A 27683-nucleotide genomic window follows, 5' to 3' on the forward strand; every position below is an offset into this window, starting at 1 on the left:
ATACCGTTTATTTAGGAGGTTTGAGTGCTATATGTTGCCTTGTTGCTAATTCAGAATGTGTGTCTGTCTGGCAGGCACCATAGAGAATGGTAATGCCTCTCTGGTCATTTAACCATTCTAATTGTTCGATAGGATCATGGTTATGTCACAAGGAGCTACTCACGTGCGTTTGTTACAAAGACCACAACTGTAAAACAATTAACCATACAAACAAAAGCTCACGTAAGCATCCCACTGAAAACCTTATGAGTCTACAAGACATTTGGGCCAGACCAATTGTGAATACAATACGATCCTAGGCAAAATCAGATTAACGGTTGGCCATCGTCACAGGCAAAATACAAACATCGTTCATGGGTTGAAAAGATGCTAAAGTGCTCAGAGCGTAAAGATGAACAAGTTACTTCTTACCTTGTAACGCTCTTTCGACGGGATGTTCCTCCGACGTATTCCTCATCTTAGATATCTCCTTCCAGCTCTGCTGGCCTCGGAAATTTTTTTCTTTAGAGGGCGCTGCGCGTCGACGTCCTTCGAGTCGATGTCCCTCGACAGCCGCCGTATCGACGTCGACGTCATCCTGCCTATAAAGGCCGCGCACAGCGTCCGTTGCTCAGTTCCGTTTTGTAGCCCAAAATAATACTTTCTGGACTAGACTAATCACCCTGAAGGAGCGTAAGCTGCAACAACACGGGAAGTAGAACTGCAGGGATGGATGGGAGGGCCGATGAGGAATACGTCGGAGGAACATCCCGTCTAAAGAACGTTACAAGGTAAGAAGTAACTTGTTCTTCGAAGGGATTGTGTCCTCCGACGTATTCCTGATCTTAGATAGGCTCCCTTAGCAGTATTCTTTTATTGGAGGAGGGAGTACTGACTTCACGCTGTCTTCTATTGATGAATAGAATGCAGTACAGCCCTTCCAAACCTAGTCTCTTGACTGGAGGAGGAATCCAAATTGTAAAAACGTGTAAAGGTATGGACAGACGACCATGTAGCGGCCGCACAGATGTCTTTAACCGGCATGCCTCTTTTGAGGGCCGATGAAGCTGCAATACCTCTGGTCGAATGAGCCCTAAGGTTTTGAGGGGGCTCTTTCCCTGCCAGTTTATAACATTCCAGAATGGCTAGAATGATCTATGCTTAGTTATTGGTAACCCCAGCTTGTGACCTGCATAACCTACAAACAGCTGGTCTGCCTGTCTTATCCTGGCTAGTCTACTGATGTAAAAACTTAAAGCCCTTCTAGGGTCTAGCCTGTGTAACCTCTCTTCCTCTTTCCCCGGGTGAGGAGGAGGATAGAAAGATGGTAGGGTAATCTTCTGAGTGATATGGAATTCAGAAACCACCTTTGGGAGGAAATTAGGCTTCACTTGCAGGACAACTTTGTCTTTGTGAAATATTGTGTGAGGGGGTTTACAAGAAAGAGCTTGTAATTCGCTCACCCTTCTAGCAGATGTAAGTGCTATTAATAAAACAGTTTTAAGGGTAAGGAATCTTAACGAACAAGAATGGAGTGGTTCGAAAGGTATACCCATCAGGAAAGTTAGTACTAAGTTTAAATCCCATAGGGGAACTTGGAATGGTCTTGGGGGATAAACATTGGTTAACCCCTTTAGAAACTGTATTACCAAGGGTAATTTGAAATAGGATGTTTCTTCCGCAGTGCGCTTAAAGATGGATAGCGCTGCGAGATAGCCCTTAATAGTGCCAACTTGAAGGCCTGAATTTGCCAAATATAGTAGGAAGGACAAAACCGGGTCGATATTCTGTTCTCTACACCAGCTGCAAAATCTGTTCCAACGGCAGCGGTATAAAGACTTTGTTCCTGGCCCCCTTGCCGAAAGCAACACCTCCATAACATCATCAGGGAGGTCCCAATCCTTGTACCTCAGCCTTTCAGAAGCCAAGCGTGAAGGTTGAGGGTTTTGATGTCTGGATGGAGAACCTGACCTCCCTTCTGTGAGAGTAGGTTCTCTCTGAGTGGAAGTCGAATTGGAGGGCAGATGGACAAGTCTAGAAGGTCCGGGTACCACGTTCTCCTGGCCCAATCCGGGGCAATTAGGATCATGGTTCTCCGGAATCTTCTCAACCTCCTGATCATTTGAGGAATGACAGGGACCGGTGGGAACGCGTACAGAAGCGGAAACTCCCAGTCCACTATGAACGCGTCTCCCAGAGCTCCTCTCGGGGGAAATTCCCTTGAGCAGAACAGGTCGCATTTCCTGTTTAGGCTGGTGGCAAACAGATCTACCTGAGGGGTTCCCCAAAGGGCGAAGATCTCTTGAAGGACTTCCTGAGCTAGCTCCCACTCGTGGGAGACTATGCTCTGCCTGCTCAGAGCGTCCGCTGTCAAGTTCTTCTCTCCGGCTAGGTGAACTGCCGATAGAGAGATTCCTTCTTGGATTGCCCAAAACCAGAGCTGCATCGCCTCTCTGCACAGGGGTAGTGATCCTACGCCTCCTCTTTTGTTGAGGTAATGCATGGCCACCGTGTTGTCCGTCATTATCAGGACGTTCTTTCCTTGTACAGCTGGCAGGAACGCCTTCAGCGCAAGTCTGATGGCTCTCAGCTCTAACAGGTTGATATGTAGACTGGACTCCGATGGAGACCAACGACCGCTGATGGTCAAGTCGTTGGCGTGGGCTCCCCACCCCGTGAGTGAGGCATCCGTGACTACTGTTATCTCCGGCCAGGGTTGCCAAAACTGTTCTCCTTTCAGAATGTTCTCCTGACAGGCCCACCACTGAAGGTTTCGAGCTACTCAGTCGGGAACCTGAAGAAGATCCGTCATTCTCCCTGAGAATTGTGACCACTGAGTCCTCAGTGCCCACTGGAGGGATCTCATTCTTAGGCGAGCCTCAGGCACTAGGAAAATGCAGGATGCCATGAGGCCTAGCAACCTCAAAAAGTCGAAGGCTGGGAGACGTTGGGCATGTTGGAACTTGGTAACCATCTGTAGAATATCTTGAGCCCTCACCTCTGGTGGCGAGGCTTTTCCCAGGGAAGTGTCCAGGATCGCTCCTATGAACTGGAGTCTCTGTGATGGTATCATTTGTGACTTCTTTAAATTGAGGGAGAAGCCCAGTCTGTGAAGGAAGTGGCACACGTGATTTAGCTGGATCCGAGCTTGTTCCGAAGAAACAGCCCTGATCAACCAATCGTCCAGGTAGGGGTAGACGTGAATCCCTTCCCTCCTTAGACTTGCCGCAACTACCGACATTAATTTGGTGAAGACCCTCGGGGCGGAGGTCAGCCCAAATGGCAGCACTCGAAATTGATAGTGAGAGTTGCCAATTGCGAACCTCAGGTATTTCCTGTGTTTGAGATGGATAGGCACATGGAAATAAGCGTCCTGAAGGTCCAGAGATACCAACCAGTCCTGGAACTGAAGGGCCTGGAGGATCTGAGAAAGAGTGACCATCTTGAATTTGTCTTTCCTGAGAAATTTGTTCAATTCTCGCAAGTCCAAGATGGGTCTCAGTCCTCCGTCTTTCTTCGGAATGAGAAAGTAAGGGGAGTACCAGCCCTTGTTCCTCTCCGCTACAGGTACCGGTTCTATGGCACCTTTCTCTAGCAGGTCCAAAATTTCCTGCAAGAGGAGCGGATCTGGAGCTTTCTGAGAGCTGATCCCCGGTGGATGACTGAGGTATACGTAGGAAAGGCAGGCAGTAAACTTGGGCAACTGTTTCCAATGCCCAAGCATCTGACGTGATAGCCTGCCATACCGCCAGATGTTGAGTCAACCTGCCTCCTACAGGTGTCCTGTGAGGGAAGTCCTCAGAGTGGTTTTGGGGCGGCTGATGCAGATGCCGATGGTAAAGAGGCACCTGGTGTTGCTGCGGCTTTTGAATATCTACCACGTCCACCTCGGGTAGTTCTTCTTTGTCCCCTTTGAGCCGGTCGTCCTCTACCTCTTCCGAATGCGGAGTAGAAGTGAAAGGACTTGCCCCTCGCAGAGGTTCCTGTGGGACGAAAAGGAGTCTGACGGATTGCAGCTCCTAGGGATTTTGCTGCTGCTTTTGAAGTTTGCAGTTTCTCTAAACTGTCATCCGCCTTTTTCCCGAACAAAGAAGAGCCATCGAATGGCATGTTCAAGAGCCTGGCTTGCACATCTGGGGCAAAACTAGACTTTCTCAGCCAAGCGAATCTCCTGGTTGATGTACTTGCCGCCATTGCTCTGCTGATACTGTCAGTCGAATCAATGCCCGTCTGGAGGGATTTGCACATAGCGTCTTTACCGTCCTGTATAATATTCAGGAACAAATCCCTTTCTTCTCCCTCCGGGATGCAGTCAGCCGCTGTAGAAGCACACTCCCAAAGTGTATGGCTGATCCTAGCAAGGGTGCAAGTAGCATTCACAGATTTTAACGCCATGCTACATGCTGAAAAGACTTTCTTTGCCATAGCATCATATTTTTTATCGTCCCTGTCCTGTGGGACGGTAGGATAAGCCGTCTTGACATCGGTAGAGGATGCTGCCTGTACCACCAGACTTTCTGGGGATGGGTGTTTAGACAAAAACTCCGGGTCTGTAGAGGATACCCTGTACTTTGTAGACAGTTTTTTATTTACTGCTGGTACGACATCTGGGGTTTCCCAGTTTGTCATGATCTTCCTCATGGTCCTCAATTGTTCTGAACTCATAAAGGGTGTAAACCCCATTTCCAAGGCTGAGGGTGCCGAACTTGTCATAATCGGCCTCGAAAACGTCGATGTCGTCGACGCCGACGTCGAAGGCTTCGAGCGTGGCGTCGAAAACAAAGGCTGAGGCCTCGAAGACCTCGACAGAATTGGGATTCTACTCGACGATCTCGAAGCCATCGACGTCGAGGACCTGGGGATAGACACTGGGTGTGTCGTAACCGTGACTTTTCTTGGCGTCGACACCGGTGTCGACGCTGGCGTTGAGTCGACAGACTCGTGTGTCGAAGGTCCCTTCGACAACGGCGTCGAAGACATCGACCTCGACGGAACCCTCGTCGACGGCGTCGACGGAACCTTCGAGGAAGGTTTGGAGGTCATAGTCCTAATGGAGGGTTCGAGACGCGCTCGAGAGGTTTCCTTCGCCGGGTACTGCGACTCGCAGCGTTTTTGACCTTCGGGTCTTTCGACCAGAGCATCGCTCTCGGCAGTCTTCGAGGGGGTCGAGGCCGCTTTCTCGAAGACGCTAATCATATTTTTGCGGAATTCCTCCCATTCAGCCCGGGAACTATGTTTCGTGGGGCAAGGGATTCTTTTTGGCGAAACAGAGGAAGAGGAAGACGGAGAAGGGGATCTTCGACGTCTCTTCTTCGAGTGCTTCGATCTCGAGGAGTGATGGGACCCACTCCGAGACCTGGAGCGCGAATGGTGACGAGGAGACGAGTGTCTCGACTTCGTCGACGAAGAAGAAGCTTTAAAAGTCTTACCTTTCTCCAGCTTCCCCCTACGCTCCTTCAGGGCCTTAGCTGTCATGGACATACAGTCCTCGCACTCCGAACAATGGTGTTCAGCTCCCAAACACCACAGACAAACTCTGTCAGGGTCAGTCAGTGACAGCTTTTTTTGAAGCCGGATCGAGGAGTTGTCGGTTCCGACGAGGAAGCCATCGAGTACGGATCGAATAACTCGAGGTAAATAGGATTAATCTGACAAGAACTGAGCAACAGTATTCCGAGGCACTGAGTAAGCGCGGAAAAACGGAACTGAGCAACGGACGCTGCGCGCGGCCTTTATAGGCAGGATGACGTCGACACGGCGGCTGTCGAGGGACATCGACTCGGAGGACGTCGACGCGCAGCGCCCTCTAAAGAAAAAATTTTCCGAGGCCAGCAGAGCTGGAAGGAGATCTCTAAGATGAGGAATACGTCGGAGGACACAATCCCTTCGAAGTAACTATTTCTTGCATGCCAACAGTTCCTCATTATAACCTTCTCATTAGTGTGGTAAATAGGAAGTAGGATTCAGACAAAGGTGTGGCATTTTGAGGGGGCATGGCCAAGCAGCACTCTAGGTAGACGTGCCTGCTGCAGGCTCTGCCGCTCGACATCCCAAAACCCCTAAAATGAAGCTTTATTGGCAATAGCAGTTCCCACTACCATGCTGTGAAATGGCCCTAGCTGTGGTGTCCGAAGTCTGAAGCTTAGAAGCTGTGAGCTGGCGATCAGCGGAGCGGTGAGGAAGCAACTTGGAGTATGAGTGAGCTCTGTAAAAATGGTGGCCCTCCCGCAGCCCTCGGTGCTCGAGAAGGAGATTGAGCACTAAACCACTGCTGTATATCACTGGGATCCTAACTAGCGTGCCTCCTTCAGCAATTACTTAACTTGATGCTAATCCCGGGGCGCGATGAGTCGCATGAACTCCCCACATGTATAGCACCACAGTGACGGGGCCTGTAGACCCTTACTTAGCCCCCCTCCCTTCTACCCCCAACTGCAGCTACAAGCTAGGGCCTTGGAATTCTAAACACGGTCACCAACAGCACAACAGCATACGCAGCCTAGACGTGAGACTCGGCAGAGGACTCATGAAGAACCTGGAGTCAGAGTGGAGGGGACGGATTCCGTGGGGGTGGCCATTATACAACTGTTACTGCGATTCTAGGTCAGAGGAAGGCATTGTGGTGCTTTCTCTGTCTGAGCGGCCCCAATCCGTACCCATCTACAGATAATTGAATGGAGCGCCAAGGGAAAAAGCATGCGGACAGCGGAATTGGTGGTGGGCCGGTGTGAGCGCGACAGTTCTATGCGCCGACTACTTGCTTGAGCGATGGCTAAAACTGGGGCTAAGGCTAAAGGGGGAGACATGAAGACGCTCCTAGGAATGCCGGATAAAGAGAAGAGCGCTTGAGAGTTCTGCACTGAGGTCCATTCCCCTCTCCCATTCTCAGTCCAGGCAAAACCTTTGTTCACCAAAGATGATATGATGGACACGCTCGTCGCTTTAAAGCATGATCTCACAATGGAGATTAAGTCCACGAAAGGCACGCTTGTTAAGACGGCTGCAACCTTAATTTGCATCTTCTGCGCTTGGAATCGCGGGTGAACGACGTTGAAAATACACTCTGTGAACAAGTGCATGACCAAGCGAAGCTATCTAGCAGAATGCCGTGGGTCGAGGAGCAGCTAGAACTGATCTGGGCCAAACAGGAGGACCTGGAAAACAGTTTGCATAGAAACAATGTCCGCATTCGTGGGGTGCCACTTCAAGTGCAAAATCAAGACCTGTCAGATTATGTCAAGGACCTTTTCCGCTCTCTGTTGGACCTCCCAAATACTGCGATGCTGGTGCTTGATAGAACCCTCCGAGTCTACTTTTCTAGTCAGCAGCGGTGTAATTTATTACGTGACGTATTCTCAAGAGTCCACTATTTCCAAAAGAAGGAACAGATCATGATGGCAGCCTGGAAGTAGAAGCCGGTAGAATTCCGGGGGGCAGAGATCTTCTTATATCAAGACCTCTCACCCAGGACACTTACAAATAGGAGAAGACTACATGTAGTCACAGCCTGGCTTTGCCCGTAATATCCAATACTGTTGGGGCTTTCCGTGTTAGCTGTTATATGAGTACCAGAATCAACGGTGCTCTATCAGCCCTGAGGAGGAAGCGGCAGAGTTGATGGTTGCTGTCCCAGACTCTTGGATGGCAACGATATGGCTACCGGCACAAATCCAGATCCCAGAAGCAGCACCAGGAAACCCAGAAGGAGAAGAAACTCTATGCATTCTGCACTTTGGGTTGAGTTGGGGCGCCCCCGGGGGTGGGGTTTGACTTGGCGATACTGGGCCCTCTGGGTCTAAATGCTGGTCTGTCACATGGGAGCCCGCTCTCCACTCCACAGAAGGCTATTTCTTGTCTTTACTGTTATCAAGCAAACATTGGTGCATATGTGATGGCTATCATTGCACGAGTGGGGGAGGGAATGTCACTAGGGAATTGTGCCCATTTTGCACCCATTTTGAAATTGTACGAATTTTTAAGGTTGGGTTAAGGGTGATATTTCGGGGTGAATGTTTTTCTTCTTTTTTTGTCATACAGTTAAAGGTGCTACGATCCTCCTGCTTTGTTACTCTGGGGGCTGGGTTGGCCTGTGGAGTTGGCTTTTGGGCTGGTACTGAACATGATGGCGTCCCCTGACCTCTTAGGCCCGACCCTGAATATGCTGGGTCTTAACTCTCCAATAAAGCAAAAGGCATTATGACAGACTCTCCTCTCTGGATGTTACCCTGGTCTTTTTCGGGAGACCGATCTATTGGTTGGTGATGAACAACTGCTGCACAGTAGACAATACCCAAGGGCATATTTTGCCGCGAGTGGCCATAAAAAGCGGGGGGTCGCCATCCTGCTTCGCAGGGGCATATCTTTGAAAGTGGAGGGGATCTTGAGGGACAACGAAGGGAGATTTTTACTGCTCAATTCTCTCTTGAATGGCTGCAAGGTAACCTTGGCCATCATATATGGCCCGAATGATAAGCCGGCTGAATTTCTGGCAGGTTTCACAGACACACTGGCTGAATTTGCAGAAGGTGAAATAATTCTGGGGGGTAGAGAGGGTTATAACTGTGTTGTACACCCAGTGGAGAAATTCTGGATAAGGCCACTTGTGAAGATCTTCTATTTCTAACCTATCCTAATTGATGACCACCTACATAATCTATTGTGGCCATGCCCTTTGTTTTGCACAAAAAACATTTTGTACAATAATTGAATTGCTGATGAACTGTGATATTTGTTGTATGTTTTTATCTTGTACCTATTGATGTTTTGTATGAGTGGATTGATTTATGTTGTACGGATGTGGATGAATGCATGAATGATACAACAGTATGATTTTTATGAAACTATGATGTTTTTTAAAATTTCTCCTGCTATAATAAATAATTGCTTGAGTGCAGATTAAATTGTGATTGAACTCACACAGTAATAAATGTATTAGGTATAATAAAACCCTTAATACAGCATTTTCAAATTGTATCCTCTGGATTTTCTTTCTGAGACTAGTACACCCAGTGGTTGACAAATCATTGGCCCTTACCCCTCAAGACAACCACAACTTCTATGCCATGACAACATTACTGCAAGAACACTTGCTGATCGAGGCAGGTTGTTTCTTCCATCCAGACAAAAGAGATTTTACTTTCTACTCAGCCGTCCAGAAGGGCTTCTCCAGGCTGGATATGTTCCTTGTTTCTAATACACTAAATTCCAGCCATTCAAGGGGACGATATCTTACCGAAGGCCTTATCAGATCATTCCCCCCTTAGAGTGACACTAGACTTGGTCCATTCCGCCTCCTGGGACAGGCCCCCATGGAGGCTTAACAACATGACATTGTCTGACATAGCCTTGAAAGCCCATATAGAGGACACCATAAAGGACTATTTCCAGGACAATGACAGAGGTGAAATGGACCCTCGAACAATTTGGGATGCTGGAAGGGCTGTACTTCGAGGGGTCATTATTGAGCAATCAGTGGCCTGGGGGGAAAGCGTGCAGGCAACCGTTAATGATACTAGAGGATATAGTACAGGAGAAAGGAAAGGAGCACATACTGAAGAGTAGTCGGTGATCGTTGCGCAAACTCAGGGTGGCCCAACCCGCTCTAGAAGCACACCTGACTGGGAAGGCTTCACAATCGATATTAAGGACAAAACAATTGTTCTATGCTAAAGGGAATAAGGCTAATATGTTGCTAGGGACCAAGCTAAAGAAATCAGTCACACAAAACTTTACAGGGGCACTGAGAAACGCAGAGGGTAAAAAGGTTGTCATGGAGGAAGGGAAATTACAGTTCCTAGCAGATTCCTTTCGCACGGTCTCAGCCCCACTCCAAGGGAGCCAGGCTCACACTCATGAGTTCATTCAGCAGGCACAACTTCCTCAGGTCCATGAAGAGCTTAGGGAGGCACTTGAAGGGGAGGTTTCCACCCAAAAAGTATCTCAAGCAATTTGCGCTCTCACTGTAGGTAAAGCCCCCAGACCAGATGGCTTCATGAACAAATTCTATAAAACATGTGCAGACACTAACTCCACATCCCACTTAACTGTTCAACTCCTTCATAGGGTCCAGGAAGCTGACCGATTCTATGGCAGAATCATCTACGACTGTGTGACTGAAACAGGGCAAAGACCCGGAGGAGTGCCTTTCATATCACGCCATAGCCCTTCCAAACAATGATGCAAAAACTATCAGTAAAATATTGGCTATCAGGCTAGGCGAGGTCCACCCACTGATAATTAATAGCGACCAAACTGGCTTCCTTAAAAATAGGAGCGCCCACGACAATATCCAGGTGGTAGTCAATCTCATTGCCCTGGCCCCTAATATTTCGGGTGGTTTGTCCTTCTTGTCTCTAGATGCTCATCAGGTTTTTGACAGTATGGCATGGGAATATCTGCACGCTCTTTGGCCCGCATATGGTTTTGGCCCATCATTCATTAAGCTGATCATGGCAAATTTCCAGATTCCAGCTACCAGAATTAGAGTTAATGCCCTTAGGTCACCATTAATCCCCCTGGGTAAAGTTACCGGGCAAGGCTTCCCTCTTAGGTCACCATTAATCCCACTGGGTAAAGGTACCGGGCAAGGCTTCCCTCTTTCCCCTTTAGTCTTTGCTTTAGCTATAAAGACCTTGGCACAGATAATGCGCAACCATCCCCACCATCTCTCAACCAAAACATGGGGGGTACATTGCTTACCCTATATGATACGATGGGAGAAGGAATTGAGACGGAAATCTCAGAGGAATCCGGGCAAAGAATCTGGGCTCGTGAACATAAGAGCTCTTGCAGCATTCTTAGCAGGGAAGGGGTCATCAAACTGTCTTATCATTGGTACATGACTCCTCAGAGGTTACATGCTATTTGCCCAGACTATTCTGATCGCTGTTGGCATGGCTGTTGACAACTGGGGGATCTTGCACATATGTGGTGGCACTGCCCCACCATGCGAACGTAATGGCAAGAGATTTGGTCAAGGATAAAAGATATTACAGGTAATCTACTCACTACGTCCCACTGACCTTGTTGCTGGGGGATGTCCCAGAAGATGGAACATACCCACTAACAGGAGCGCAAGCTGATTTGATGTTGCATTTACTGATGGCAGCAAGAATAACTAGAGCACGCTTCTGCAAGGAGGCAAAGCGCCCCTGTATTTCTTACTGGTGGGTGAAGGTATGGGAGATTATAGCCAGGGAGAAGCAAACAGCACACCTATCAGATTGCATGGTGAGATTTTCCCGCACCTGGGCCCCCTTCTTAGACTTTTTCCAGGAGAGATAAAATATGTTCTTCCGTCCACAAATCATGAAACACCTGTTTGAGAGCAGAGGGGGAGACTGAAAGGTGGGGCATGTTGGAGGTCATGGAAATATTGGTGCTCTCCTGTGCGACAACATTTAAGTTGTTTATTTGTTTCTTTATTTCATTTATTCCTTCATATGTTAAGTTATCCACTTATTTTGGGGGGTTGGAATATAAAATGTGAAAATTAAGTTTCAATGTTCTTTAAGATTTGGCAACACCATGGCATTGATATGTATTGTGCTCATTGAGATTTCAATAAAAAAGATATTTGAAACAAAAAAAAAGGTGTGGCATTTTGACTCAAGTTTTATTTAACACAGGAGAAAAGAGCCTAAATCTCCCCATCACTAGAGGGTTTGCCATACCTAAATGAATAATAACTCGGGTGATCGTCATCAGCGTGAAGGTCAAAGTAAAGAGTCTGTCCTATTCTGACCCTTCCACTAATCAAAAAGGTTTTAACAAACAGAAATAACATCAGCCGAATTACTCCGCTCTCCTGGGGTCTAAGATGATGAACCTCAGGGCTGCTTTCCAATAGTCTTGTGCAAAAGTTCTTGACCACACAGCTGTGGCCAGGAGAATGATTCCCTTTTCCTGGTCAACTAGGTCAATCTTTGGGCTCACTTCTGACAATCTTTTCAAATAGCTTCTGATTCAACAAAGGTGAAAACAATGAGAATTACTCCCTTCTCCTGGTCAACTGGGTCAATCTATCAGCTGACTTCTGACAATCTTTTGAAATAGCTTCCGATTCAAACTGTATTCTCTGTAGAAGTTGTTTCCAGACAGTCTCTGGTAACGGCCTTCAAAGGTCCTTGTAGCTCCTCCCAGGGACTTTCCCTGGTTTGACCAACTGTCCAACAGTTCTTCCTTTTTAACACAATATAAACTCAAAGGCTTCCCTGGTCTTCTCCTTGAGTAATGAACCAGGGAGGTCACTCCTGAAGTGTCCTTGGATTCTTCAACATTTCTTAATAACACTATCAGCAGAAAGACCCATCTTGTAACTTCCTTGATTCTGAATGCCTCTCTTCGAATTATCGTAACAAGGGAGATTACTCCTGAGGCGCTCTGCACTGTTGAGGTCTTTCTTTTAAGGAGGATGATTATTCTTAATGCTCTCCTACCTCTTGGTAACTTTGGCACAGTTATTGTGACGAGAGAGATTACTCCTGATGCAGTCTATACTGGTGGTGTCTTTAACACTGTGCAAGTACAACTCTGACACAGTGGTAGCATAGTGGTTGGCAGAAACTTGTATTTATGGAAAATGAAAAGAAAACCCCATCTTGCCCTAACTCTAGGAGGGGTTTCCCCTGCCTCAACAAAAATAAGGAATCGGTCAGAATGTCCAAAAACTAAAAGAGTCCACCATCCTGTTAAAAAGCCTATTTCCAACCCTTACACTTACAACTAAACTAAAAGGGGTTTTCTGTCCTCTTGGCCCAGAAGAAGGATTCTCTTCACCTGGACAGGCACAGTTGCATGTATTAGAGAAACTGGTTTCTGAGGGGATGGATCCCTTCCCCAGGTCGCAATCCTTTCCCAAAGGTTAAAGCAAAGTTCCAAAGTAGCAAACAGTTCTCTGATTCAGAAAGAAACAAAGTTCCTACTCAAAATACTGGTATCAAGAGAACGGCTTCATTCTCTTGGCTCTTTTTGCAATGTCAAGAGAATGACACCCTTCTCTTGGCTTTTCACAATGTTCACAAATGCACCACAGGGAATGACTCCCTTCCCCTGGTTTTTTCTCGGCTCCTTGCATTGCCCAGAGAATGCCTTCTTTCTTGTGGCTTTCCTGGTTCTTTCCAGGCTTCTTGCAATGCCAAGGGAATGCCTCCCTTTTCTATTGGCTTTCCACAATGTTCACAAATACACCAGGGATTATGACTGCTTTCCCCTGACTCACTCAGCTCTGTATACTGCCTGGTTTCGAGGCTCCTTCTGGACACCTGCAGTCATCCGTGTGACTCGTCGGACGCTCCCGGACTTTCTTCAGTCTGTTGCGGCTCTGCCGTTACAATCTTCTTCCCGGCAGTGCTCCCTGCACTTGGTGCGCTCACCAGAGTTCAGGGATGCCTGTAGCCTCGCTCCACCAAGTCAATGTCTCTTCTTTCAGCTTCCTTCTCAGCGTCCCAGTCTTCCGCCTTAACTTCGGTTCTCCGCTTGCACTCGCGGTTCCTCCAGGGAGGGCTCGACCACAAAGTCCTCCTTCCCTTTTTATTGTATATTTGAATTTGGCTTGTACAGGTTGTCTAGTCTGTTCATGTTGGTTCCATGGGGTATTCCACATTGCTCCGCACCTCCTCCTCGTTCTCAGTGGTGATGCTCTCACTCGCCACTGGGTTGTCAGTGTCCTTCTTTGTACCAGTTTCTGAGTGTGTCTTCCCTAAGCAAACCATAGTCTTCCTGGTCTCAGTATTTCCAGAGGTAGTGATACTATCTACGCTAGAGACATATGTAAATGTGTGGGGTAGGATGAGTCTGGATAGGGTAAGTGGGTGAGCTAGGGGATAATATATGATGGACATACCACGCGAATAGTCATCACTGATCCCATAGTGGGCTTCCCATCCCATGAGATCCTCCCACTGGGTACCGACCCCAGGGGGACAATCAAGTAGTGGCCTCACCTCTCTGGCGTCATGAGAAGGGGCTCCCCCCCATTAAAGCAGTGACGAGATCCTGGGATTCATCACAAATGTTTCTGGGACAAGAGAGATTCCTTCTAATGCAATCTTCACCCTCTCCCAAGCCCTATCGTGTCTACCATAGCTCCTGTTACCTCATTTTTGCCTGGGCCACGTCCCTGTTTCTTCCCAGGGTGTTGGGTTGCTTGTTCTCTTTGGCCAATTGCTGCAACTCTCTTTTCACTCCCCGCTGCCCTGCTTTGGCTCTCCCGGCATTGGCGTCATTGAAGGACCACACGGTCCACCTCCCTGAGGATACACCACCATCAGCATTTCTCCAGCCTCTGCTCAAGTCTAGCCTCCCTCTGGCTTTGGAGGTTTGCCCAGACCTTTCCACAGAAGTCCTCTCGACAGTGGAGTTGCTCCTCCTTCGTACTTCTTCAATCCCAGGTTTTAACTTCCCGGGGCTAATGGGCTTCACCTCGGATTCCCCTTTCAAGGAGTCCTTGCTTTTTATGCCCTTTAGATGGGTCTTCCCCAGTGGAATACAAGTCTTTCCTTTGTATCTCTGAATTACTCTACATGCCTCCTTTGGGCTACCTCTTCCCAGTACTGTCTGGAGCTGTAAAAGGAGTAGTTGGCATAACTCCTCCAATCTTCTTCCTCTCAGTACTTTTAGGAGATGACTCAATACTGCTTTGTTTGTTCCTTTCATTCTTCCTCGTCTTGTTGGAGTCAAATTGCATATAAGGAAAGGAGGGAGCATTGCAATAACAGACAGTAGTCTTCTCAGGTTGTTTTTTGGAAGACCTAGTGGACTGCATGTTCTCCAAGGTAAGGGGGTTAAGGAGTTCCCTGAAGGAACAGGAGTCCTTGTCCCCATGAGTGGAGTGTCTCCCTGGGAGGTCCCGCATTCGGCCACCATAGGGGGATTGTTGTGTAGCGGGCTCACGTCCCTAGCCTTACAGAGAAGGGTTCCCTTCCGGGGAGAAGTGATGAGATTCCCATGAATCGTCTCATTAGATACTTGCTATATAAATCCTTCCTTTTCTCTATTGATACACGTGTCTCTTCTACAATTTGTTATCTTTTGCACTCAAGATGAATCACTGATCAAAAATTACACTTTGCACATCTATGTCAGGATTGTTATAGAATATTCTTCTGCCCATGTTATTCATTCCTTTAGAGAATAAACCTATAAGAACAAGGTTTCTCCTTGTAGTGCGAAAAATCATAAAATACCATGCTGGAATAAAATACATTTTTAAAACAAAACTTTGTTTTTGTTTGTGTGCAACTCAAAACTAATACATCATAATTCATAAACAAAATGTTTAATGAGTATTCAGTTAACTCAATATTTTGCCTTTGGGGAAGAATTCACTCAAGTCATTACAGAGTTACTCAGGACAGTATCAACACAGACGAAAGTGTGTTTACCTATAACTCTATGATTGAAGTAATCTGGGAGCATCCTTTCACACACTGCGACCAGTAACCAAAAGGCCTCCTCTTCTTTGGCATAAAGTAGTAAGACTGAGGTCAAAATGTTCATGGACTGAAATAATTTCAAGAAATTCAGTTAGGACTATGCATGTTAGAAAATATCGAAACAATACATCCATGATACAGCAAAAAGTATATCTGAACTTGTAAATTATCCTTACATCATGCAATCATGTGATACAATAAGAACCTTATTTTACATGATGTTACTAACATTCCTTTTACAACCTTTAGTTGAGTACAATTTGAACCAGTCTCACATTTCCTACTTTAACAGACAGGCTTTATGTTTCTGCTTAAGTAGGAATTTGTTTGTGAAATTTGACCAAACAGGTTTGAAAATAGCGGTTTCTTTTTCTTTTTAAAATGATTTTTATTGGTTTTTTTAACATACAAATGCATAACATATAACAATACAGAACAATTCCTTCTCCTTCATAATTAATTCCCTGTCCATTTCACAATGACTTCTCCAATTTCATAAATTGATCAAATAGTCCTGAAAATAATTATTGAACAATAATTGACAGAGGTAAGATTAATTCACAGGTAGAAACGTCGAGGAGGGGGAAGTACAACCAGGAGAAAGAGGGGCAAACATAGCACAAGGGAAAAGGAAAAAAAAATTATAATAAAATAAAAAATAAAACAAAAAAATGGATCAGGTCAGTAAGCCATCAATACATAGAGTCGGCATCAAGTATCAAGGATTCATAAAGTGTCTCATCAGTTGCGTTTGAAAATACATATGCTCGCTGTCTGAAAATAGCGGTTTCAAAATCAGCTTTAAGCATTTTGGCCCAGGAAAAGCCGAGCTATGTCATTGCTTATTGTTGCTTTCCTGTTGATGACAGAAGCAGGAGCGTGAGAAATGATTTCTTTGAAATTATTTTCAAAACAGACTAGAGCTGCCAGAATTGACTATGTAACATGTCTTCATATCAAGGGACTGCAATCTAGGACTCAGGCAATGTTTTGGAGTACAACTCCCATTAGACAACCAGCATAGCAATCAAGATCTTTACTTCAAGCATAACCATTGCAGCAACACAAAAGAACATTATCCAATTACATCTCGGGAAGAATATGGGGGAACAATCTCAAAGCCTTACACAGGGTTTCAAAAATAGTCTAAATGTACGTGTATATCAGACTGATGAAGCGCTTCAGGACACTAACCTAATGGTGTGGGGAGAGGGGCACACATCACCTGAGATCAAAACAATTTCGAAACTAGCTGTGAAATTTTATGAAAGACTCCTCTCCTGGGCAAACTCTTGGAAAAGCTGGCCATCTCCCAGCTTAATCTGCAAACGGAATCTGTTGGTTGTCTCCACGACCAGTAGTCTGGTTTCAGAGCAGCCAGAAGCACAGAAACTGCTCACCTGAACATCCGTGAAGACCTGCTTTCCAACCTTGATTCTAATCTCCCCTCTGTCCTTATCTTACTCAATCTCTTTTCTGCCTTGGACACGGTCAACAATGCCATCCTGCTCAACCGCCTCAGTGATAACCTGGGTATCACCAATCAGGCCCTGGCCTGGTTGGCCTCTTTCCTCTCCAACCGACCCAGCCAGGTCCAACTTGGGTCCTTCCTTTCCTCTATCTCAGTCTCTACCTGTGGTGTTCCCCATGGGTCTAATCTCTCTCCCTGGCTTTTCAACCAATTCCCGGGACCTCTCACCCACTGCATTGCTGCTCTCTGCTCCAACTTTCAGTGCTATGCAGATGACACTCAGCTTGATTGCAGGCTCACCTCCGACACCTCTTCTATCTCTGACTGCCTGTCTACAATCCAGCAGTGGTGTGCTGCCAACGACCTCTGCCTTAATGCCAGTAAGACAGAGATCCTCCTCATCAGCACACCGGCCCCTTCCTTTCCTGTCACTCTCTGGTCGGCCTCCCTTGGCGCTCTACCTAATCCCACCTGTGAGGCTAAGAACCTCAGGGTCTTCTTCGACTCCACACTTTCCTTGTCTGCTGACATCTCTGACGTCTCTAAGAAGTCAAACTACCAACTGCACCTCCTCAGAGGTATTCTTCCTTTCCTCACCTTCCACCAGAAGCTCACTGTCTCTAGAGCTCTGGTTCTCTCTAGGCTGGACTACTGCAACAGCCTCTTTCTAAATCTGCCTGCCTCTACTCTCCGCCCTCTGCAACTCATCCAGAACAGAACTGCAAGACTTGTCCTTGGCCTCAAGCCCAGGGATCATATCTCTCCAGCCCTGAAATCTGTGTCAGCAAGGATTAAGTTGAAGACCATTTGCATTATTCACAGGCCGCAATACCTTCTAACTCTCCCTTCGGAAATACCTTCCTACTCGAGCTCTGCGCTCCTCCACCTCCAACTCCCTCAGGGTCAGTCGCTACGCCAAGCAACAAGCTGGTGGTAGATCTCTTTCTTCAGCTGGGTCCTCCCTCTGGAACAGCCTCCATGCCTCTCTGAAACTTGAGGAGAACAATCTTAGGTTCTGGAAGCACCTCAAGACCTTCCTCTTTGCTTCTGCCTTCACTCTTCCTCTCCCCTGCTGATCTGCCTGTTACTGCACTGGGCCCCTGCTCCCCTCTGAATTTGGGCCCAGGTCCCTGCCCACCCAGTTGCATATCCGCACTGCCCCCTGACATCCCTTGCACTTGGGTATGTTTCTGCAACCATAAAGTCCCCTTACCTGCAATTATTAGACACCAGTTGTCTGTGCTTAACTCTTGCACTTGCCACCCACTGGCCGCACTACTTGTTGTTTTGATCCAGTGTTCAGCACTTTCCACTCCTCCTCTTCCCCTTGCACTTTCCCCCTTCCCTCTCCCCTTCACTTGTGCAATCTCAATGTCAATGGGCCTAGTAAGTTTGTTGTCTTGTTCCTCCCCTGTTCCCCTCCCTTGCCTCGTCGTGCCTTGCAACACTTCTGTATGGGCGCGCTATAAATAAAATATGTCAGGAACGGACACTACAAGAAACCCAGAAGAGTAGAGGCCAAGACCCTTGAGTAGGGAAACGAGGAACTGTAAATAAAGCAAGACAGGGGATACCTTAGAGAAGGTGAAAGAGCGCCCTTGAGGAACTAAAGGAACTGATTAATCACATCACAAGCAACTATCTCAAGACTATTAAGGCTAAGGAAGCCTGTCCAGGAAAAGGAAGCCCTTCTCCTGGAACTCTTTGTGGTTGGTTAGTGCAACCTGCTTTTTGATCACTGGTAAGGTCAGCACAGGGCAGTTTTTTGATGGAGGATTTGGACTACACCAACGACAAACACCAAAGACAAATTTAGGTTAGGAGGGCAAACCCCTTTTGTTAGAGATAGACAGGCCTTTTTTTATTTCAATACATTAATTGGTAAGAATGCCACCACTCTGTCTGCCTCCTTCTTCTAACTTACCATAGTACTCCATCCTAATAGTATGCTATAAGGATATTGTAAGTCACTGGATGGTTCCATTATCATATTTATCAGCACAAGTGCATTGATAAAGGCAACAGAATTGTGAGGTAAAGTGCAATATCCTTTTTACTTGCAGTTGGACATATTTTACTCTTTAGGATACGTGGGCACACACCCACTAGTACTGCCCACACACCAAAACAAATCCATAATAATGTTTTTTTTCAATTGTATTTTCTTGTGTGCTTCTGCGTCTTTTCTAGCACTGCTGACTTATATGCATTTCTTCCTCCTTTACATACATTTGCTCCGCTTTCACCTTCCTAAAGGGGTTTCCTTTTTACATTAAATGTTTCTCTTTTTCTTGTGGTGTCATGTTCTTAAATGTAGTTGGTATCGTCACTGCTCTCGCTATATTCTGCAGATTTCTTTTATCATTTTATATATCTTCTCCCGTCTATTATTCACATTGGACGTTCCCCTTTCGATTTATCAAAACCTCCATTCTTGCAACTACTGATTTGCTTCTTTTTTGTTTTTTGGTTTGCGTACAGAGATGAGAGGGGGACGCTTACCTCTCTCCCTAGCCAATAAAACAAAGGTTCCTCTTGTGCAAGCACAGGCCTATGTGGGCACTATCAGCCACAATTAATCAGTCAGTTGAGAGTGTGTTGTACCTGGGCAGGGGCACTGTTTTTGTGCCAGGGCTTTGGGATTGGGAGGGTTGCTGAGGTATTTGGATCGGCTGGGTCCTTGGAGACAGCGGGTGCAGGTGCAGAATGATTCTCAAAGGTGTCAGGTCAAAGTGGCACCTGAGAACATAATGCCAAGTAGGGTGCCAGAGGGCATCAGAACCAGCATTGCAACACGGAATAATGAAACAGTTGATGTTTGTAGCATTACACAAGACTATGGCTTTTTGAGCTATGGGTTGTTCCTGAAGTAGAAATATGTTTATCCTTTAACGATATCTAATAGACTAGGCTGCTGCTGTTCGAAGATGGCAAAAGTGATAAATGATGTTCAGTATTCCGGGCCTATCATGGTTGGCTAACTGCACATGTTCTAAATGTCCTTTGCCTTCATCTTGTTGAAAAGAGTCTGCTGACGAGACAGAGCTGTGTCACATCTCTCCAGTGCCTCCATATGCTGTCCTTTACCATTGGTTTTGTGATTTCTTCCCTTCACATTTTTCTCAGACTCCAGTTTAGTCTTGTGGGGTTTTGTGTGCTTTTCCTACATTCTTGGAGACCACTACCTTCACATATCCTGTTTTATTTATGTTTAAAAAGTCTGAAGGTTTGGCTGTGATAGGAACGTCACTTTCTTTAGACCCTCAAAAAAGGAGGAGCTGGAGCTCTTAGATTTTGACAACTGCTATGCCTGAACGTCAAAAACTGCATGCATTTAAGAATGTGCATGCAATAAACGAGCTATTTCTGATGTTAAATGCAGCATGCAATGTAGAGGATGTCTCCAAGCATGCTAAACCAAACAACTTGATTCCAAGTTGGCCGCTGCACCCCGAGGATATGCATGCGGGATGCTCCATTGCAGGAGGTGAAAATAAAGGTGCCCCCCACCCATGGCATCAGTGAGCGGCAGAATCAGCTTGGGAGACCCCAGGCACACGGGCACAGCAACCCTCCTTCCCTAACATTGCAGCAACCAGCGGTGTCTGTATCGCGGCTAACACAGCCCGGGTGAGGGTGTGGCCAGCAGGGCTGAGAAGCAGATTCGGAACCTGGCGCACTTACAGCTTGTTATATATCTTCGGAACTTTTATATTTAGTAAGTGCACGGCATCGCAGGGGTTCCAGGCAGAGAAACTGTGCATTGCAGAGGGCATCGTCCATCCGGGAGCTTGGGCGGCCTAATGTGGTTCCCTTACCCCGCCTCTGCAAAGCGAAGCTTTCTGCCGACCTGGGCATCCCGTAAACAGATGCAACACTGCGGGGGGTGTGCAAGCAAACCTCTCAGGACTGGTCCTTCCAACAATTAGCACAACATAAAGGATCCTAAGAAAGATAATAAAACTGTCCAGGCCCGGTAAAAAGAGACAGCTACAATTTAACTCGTATGATTTCTAGAGTACTTTTCAAGAGGCAATGCACTAGCTGCCCTCCCGCTTGTGGTAGGTCTGGGCAGGCCTATTTAATAAGTGTGGAATGACTCCCGAGATACAACAAACTTTCTACAATTTGAACTGGGATTGGGTGGCTTTGTATTCACCACGTCACATGCCGAGAGACAAAAAGAAGCACATCCACACAGGAAGTGCCAAAATCCCTCAATCCACAACAAATCCTCTACAAAGACTATGGGCTTTGGGCCAGGGGATGCTTGCGGCAAACTCAGGCGAAGAGCCCAGCAATGCTGACATAGAAATGGCCACCCCCAAGGAATATTTCGCAATGAGCTTCCAGAAATTCCAGGACAGGTTCCTTGCCTCATTCAGGTGCAGTTTTCTGCATTCTCCGCAGAGATAAGGTAATCTTTATCTGACTTTAGGAAAGATAAAACTTCTCTTGGGGAGTGGGTGGACTCCAATGAGCGGGCGATCCAGGAATTGACACGGGAAAGCAAACAGTCCGACATCCCATTAGAAGATCTGGCCAGGCTCAAATGCAGCCTTGAAATACACTGAGGACATTGAGAATAGATTGAGAAACTCTAAGATACGGATAAGAAGCCTTCCGGAATCAATATTAGATCCAGATTTGAAAGACGCTGTCAGCCATATCTTTGCAGATCTAATTACAGGAGAGTCAGGGTTCCGCTCGATCGGATCCACTGAACAGGTCTGAAAAGGAATGAACCAGGGGCTCGACCTCGAGATGTCTTGGCATCCTGCACATCATTTCCTCAACAACAAAAAAATCCTTAGGAAGGCACAGGAGACATCTCAAAACACTTTCAATGGAAATGAGATACAACTCTTTCAAGATCTTTCACAAATTACCCTCCAAAAACAGCGCGAGATGCAGCCAGTGGTAAGAACATTGCAGGCGCGAGGAGTTAAGTATAAATGGACTTTCCCATATGGAGTGGTCTTTTCCATGGAGGGCAGAGTCACTTCCCGAGAAGCAGGTATGGCTTTGCTACAAATTGAAGATGATGCTTCCGAAGATCCATCTGGGGCCACAAACGCTGCTACTGATCATCAGGCCTAAAAGAAATACAAGCCCTGCAAGTGGTCGACTGCAAATCGGCGTGGGAGGAAAGACAGGGCTAAACATCAAGAGGACTGGAAAGCTCGACTCAGAGGGCCTACTTCAAAGACACCAGAATAAGGACTGGCAGAAGAAAATATCCTATTGAGAATGGACTAAGACCAGACTGGGTGTACATAGCAGAGGCGGAGCACACCATCTCAGATCTTTTCTGTTCAGGTAACAGATGGGGTACTAGGATACCACGCACGTTGCTCTGGGGTTAAAGTTGACACACGTTGGGGAATGTACCCCATGTGTCGTTAGGGACCGTGGATCACGCCAGGGGACATTGTTCGGGAAACTTGTTGGAACGGTTGCGGAGATTTAATGGGGGGCCGGGGTAGATAATGGGGGGTCCACAAAGCATGGTACACAAGTGGAATGTCAAGGATTGCAAGGTCTAAATGTGGGGGTAACAATTCAAATGCTTAACATTGAACATTAGGGGTCTCAATACGCAGGAAGCTAGATTCCCTCTTGGGGCGGTACCAATCGCACTTGGTGGCGCTCCAAGAGACACATATTTCTCTGGAAGACAGACAAATTCAAACTCTAGAGATACCCAGTAATTACACAAGCAAATGCAGTAGGGAAGGTGGCTGGGGTATTGATCACACTCGGGCCAGGTTCACACATCAAGGTGCTTCAAACAAAAACCCACAAGGAGGGTCGCTATGTCTTTATAGATTTGGCACTTGGCTTGAAAAGAATAACGGGGGCCTCAATATATGCTTCGAACTCAGGTCAGGAAGGTTTTTTTAAAATCAATACTTACACTCTTGGAAGCCTTCGCTGAGGGGGAAATGATCCTCTTAGGGGATTTTAACATGGCCTCAGACCCAGGTCAGGACCGGAGTGTAGTATCTCGCTTCACACAACCTCCACCACCAAAAATGTTGAAACAAAAATTTGCAAGTTTAACATTGGTAGATCTATAGTCAACACTTATGGGCTCTGAAAAAGGATAAACCTTCTATTCTCATGTTCATTGGTCTTTCTCTCGCATTGATTATGCGTGGGTGCTGAAACCACTTCTGGGTACTGTCACCCAGATAACATGTCAGGCGATTACACTCTCGGACCATGCACCTCATATTATAGATTTGAACAGACAGGGGGATTCAGAGGTTATGGGCATGGCGATTTCCCTCTGATGTTATAGCAGACACAGTATTGAGAGATAAAAATCAAAGGGCAGATGGAGGAATTCTTTGAGCTCAACTTGATGCAAGAAACCCCCGCAATTGTGACATGGGATGCCTTTAAAGCGACTATTTATGGTATTTTAATGGCTGAAGCAGCGATTAGATGTAAGCAAGCAAATAGGATTAGAACTGGAGCTGGAGGAAGAGCTTCTACGGGTAAGGGGGAAAATGGAAACAAATGTTTGGCTCGCTGAAACCCAATACTATAAAGTTTAACATTCTGCTGATATTAGAGACAAAAATAAGGTGTGGTTCCAAACCAAAATTGTTAAATTGCAATTGGCTGCTCGACTGGGGATCGCACAGAAATGGAAGTCTAAAGATCCACCACAGATCAGCGAATGGCTATCCAGAGTTTGGAACTTTCGAGCACTCAAATGGGTCACATATTCTCTACAGGGCGACCAGCCGAAATGTTCATAAGACTGGGCAGAAGTACTTTCCTTTCTACAGAATGACTATAATATTTGTTATTGCCCTCAACATCTCTGAATCCTTGATATCTAGTGACATTAAAGACAGTGTAGTAAACAAAACCATGCAGAGGGCACAGGGGTGGAGGGTGGCAACCAGGATGGGGGTCATCAATGTAGGGGTTTGTTTTTTCTATTCACGAAATGCCAATAGAAAAAGAAAAACTCACAAAAGTTTGAGTTTTGATACCTATTATTGGGAACACTAAAAATATTATGCTGTGAAGGAATAATGCATTAGCCATCTAAGTCACGTAGATCATCAGATGGTAAAAAGGAAAAGTGAGGGGTCAAGAACTGAGTAATATACATCCAAAGTACTGGAACAAATGATCAAGTCCATGCCTAACAATACTAGGGAAAATATCAAAAGTCTCATACCAGACAAACCAACCCCTCAGATACACAATTCAAAGCAGAAAATTCACAAACTGCATAATCCAGGCCGTCCCATCATCTGAGGCAAACCTACATTTAGCGAAGCGATATCCGAATATATTGAATCAATCGAGGAAACTTTTTCAATGAACCCAAACAGGAGACCACGCATTCCCTTAGGAAGATTCGAGAGATAGGGTATGCAGCACCTAAAACCCTCCTGGCAACTTTGGATGTCACCTCACTCTATCCCAGCATTTCACACGAAGATGGAATAGCTGGTTTCCAAATGTTCCTGCACAAAGCAAGCAACAAAAGTGGCACCCCAATTAATATGATCATGGGCCTTGGGAGATCCACACACACGATTTTTGTTTTAATGGCCAACACTTTCTGTAAAACATTGCAAGTGCCACTATCATGAAAATGGCAGCCCAATATGCAAATCGTTTTCCTGCCGACCTCGAGGAAGAGGTCCTGCAGCAACAATAACATACCTACGATACAGTGATGATTTGGACTGAAGGAGAGTGATTCTCAAACAATTCCATAAATTGATCAAATTCACCATGGACATTTCCAAGATGAGAATACACGTTCTGGATATCACTATTTCTGTTCGAAGGAATGGCCAGCTCAGAACAGCAGTTTACAAGAAACGCATATACTGGAACATGCACTTGCAAAGGCCAAGCTTCCAGCCAAGCCACCCAAAATAATCTTATCTACAGCCAAGCAATCAGGTACCAACATATAAACTCCAACAAGAGAGAACGCGACAAGCAGCTCACTGCACTCCACACATCCTTTCTGCGAAATGGACAAAGAGCTAGATAAATGTTGATTGTGCATTACAAATTCCAAGCGATAACCTGCTACAATACAGCGAGTGGTCCCCTATAATCCAGCATTAACACAAGTGGACAGAAAGGGCCTACAACCAATATTTAGCAGGAGCGAAGACCTGAAAAACATTTGAAATTAACTTCCTTGACAGAGTAGAAGCAACCAAAGAAATCTTGCATAATTTATGACTATAAGAGCATTTGCAATGAATCAAGAACAAAAGACAGAAGCGTACCTATGCAATATTAGGAGATGCAAAACCTGACAACCCATCTGCACTGAATCTGTCAAAACAACCCAGCAGAACCGAACAATACAGAATCAAGAGACTAATAACTACAAATTGTCCAACATTGTGCACCTCATACACTGCAAGAAATGCCAGCTAGGATAAAACATAGGTGAAACATGTGAGGGAACTGCATGATATGATGGATCATTTATAACGCGCTTATAAATAACCAGAGGTTTCTAAGCGCTGACCCGGGGATCGAACCCATGTTCCTCCGTGTCATCTTGCTTCCAAGGCGAGCACGTTACCACTGAGCTATCCTCCCGAGACCATGATTGTACATGAAAGACTGAGCCCACAAAGACAGCCTATCTCAAAGCATAAAAAATAACAAGTGGGACACCATTTCACATGTAATGGGCATAGACTAAATGATCCATCGGTTTTGTTATTGAAAGGACGATCTCCTGCAGACAAGGCACAGAAGAAGCTGGGCACTCATGTTTTTGAAGACGCTCGGATCAGAGGTGTAAACATGGACGTAGGTTTTATGTTTCACTATGGTAAAATGTGAAGCCCTTCAGGCAGCATGCATTGTGAACATTGGTATTGTGTACTTCAGATTCGCTGAAGTGCTAATAATTATGCTCTTGTTAAGGAGCGTGCTTGCCCACACCTAAAAAAGCTAACAGTTGACTATTCATGGCAGTGTTAAGAGCCTTTTGCAAAGCATCATTTAGCAACAGAATCACTACAGTCGGTTAGTATTGGGCCTTAAGACTAAGCAGCCAGGATTGAACATGTCCGTACTTGCTGCACAGGTTTTCAGCAATGCAGTTTTACCTGTGAAATAAATACATTGTAAAACATGTTTCATCCGCCTTTTTAAAACCTGCACTGAGACATATGTAGCATGCGTTTTCCACAGGTTTCGAAATGCACAAAAGGCTTGACTATGTAAATGAGAGCACCTTTTAAGTAATACAATATTTCTGACTGCTCTGCGTGCAATCTTACAGTTCTGCCGCGTAGATATATAGTTGGAGCGACTTCTGTAAACTGTGCTTCGCATGATTGCTCTTTACCTCTCTGGCTTTGTAAAATGTGTATGGAGGGATCACAAATCTTTTCAAAAAGTTTGTATAAACTAAATGAAATAAATAAAAAATATATATATAGTTGGAACCTAAGACTTATTACAGCACTGCATTCCCCTCACTGTTGCTCTTTACCATCTGATGAAAACCTATGTGACATCGAAAGTTTATGCATTATACATTCTCAGCATAGTTTGTTAATCCAATAAAAGGTAAACAAACTCAAACTTTTCTGAATGTAGTGCATAACATTAGTTATGATACTGCAAGTAAATGGGGATATTTGAGACTTTACCAAATTGACTAGCAATGACTTTTCTTTTTACCTACAGTAGAAGTTATTATTCATTAGTAATATATGGTCCTTCACATGTGGGCTTATGCCTAAAATACACATTAGCAGTGTTATGGGCAATACTCTGACAATAGCAGTGTTATATTATCTTTTCCTTTTTGAAATCCATAATGTGATCTCTGAAATTGCAATCCTCACTCCTGAAAACATTTGGGTCCCTTTTTTTGACCAGCAGATCACTTTGATTGTACAGCCAACATATTCTCTTCAAAGAACATTTCTCGGACAATTGGTTTGCAGAACCTTCATACCCCATACTGGGGCCTACTTTCCCTGCCATACTTTATTCTATGCATCTAAAATTCTGTACCCCACTCTTGCCTCAACCTTCTAATGTTCACCTTAAAAGTCTAACCTTCTATTTGTACTGATAGGTTTGTACCGTAGCACTGTATCCAGGGGTCAAGTCCTACAAATAAAAGTGGGGGGACTCAAACAAACGCAATGGGATGTGACGTCGCCAGAAATTAGCATATCAAGGCGAAATATGCACATCTCATTACATTGGCTTTGCATAACCACCCAAATTGCACAGGACGAATGGCATTTGCCCTTTATAAAATCAACATACACACACACAAACCCAAGAGAGGATATTTTCTTCTAATAGTGTTTTTGAAAAAGGTGGGCATGTTTTAAATTCCAAGACCAATACAAATGCTTTCCATGGAACATGCAGTACCGAAATGGGACATTTCCCCTTTAGTTTTTTATTTTCCATCAGGTTATATGGGTACAGTGTTGAAGTGTCCAGCTGGCAAACCTGACGACTGCGACCTGACGACTGCAGTTCGATCCCCGAAGTTGGCTTTAATTCATACATTCAAGGGAGAGTTCAATGTTTCCCATTTTAGCTTGGGCGAGTCCACCGTCTGAAAAAAGTGGGGGGACTCCGTCCACCCGCGTGTACCCTCGACTTTAGCCCTGACTGTATCCCTTTGTTGCAGCTAGGTTTTGTGCTTTATAATGTACAAATGTGTTTTGTGCCAACAAACTGAGAATTAACGTAGTAGCTGGGTGTTTATCATAAATTAGTGGGTGGAAGACTCCCAGTTAAGGAGAAGGCACTAA

At 45.7% G+C, this 27683-nt stretch overlaps 1 protein-coding gene across 3 annotated transcripts in view; it reads right to left on the reverse strand.

Moving 5' to 3' along the window:
• Positions 1–27683, reverse strand: part of TBC1D8 (TBC1 domain family member 8) — a 1594530-nt gene that overhangs the window by 656650 nt on the left and 910197 nt on the right. For all 3 annotated transcript variants that reach the window (XM_069636713.1, XM_069636714.1, XM_069636711.1), the window contains exon 11: positions 15363–15480. In XM_069636713.1, the coding sequence (XP_069492814.1) occupies positions 15363–15480 (118 nt within the window). The remainder of the gene's footprint in view (positions 1–15362; positions 15481–27683) is intronic.

Source organism: Ambystoma mexicanum, chromosome 7p (assembly GCF_040938575.1).
Source record: "Ambystoma mexicanum isolate Mex_15411 chromosome 7p, UKY_AmexF1_1, whole genome shotgun sequence".
Classification (NCBI taxonomy): domain Eukaryota; kingdom Metazoa; phylum Chordata; class Amphibia; order Caudata; family Ambystomatidae; genus Ambystoma; species Ambystoma mexicanum.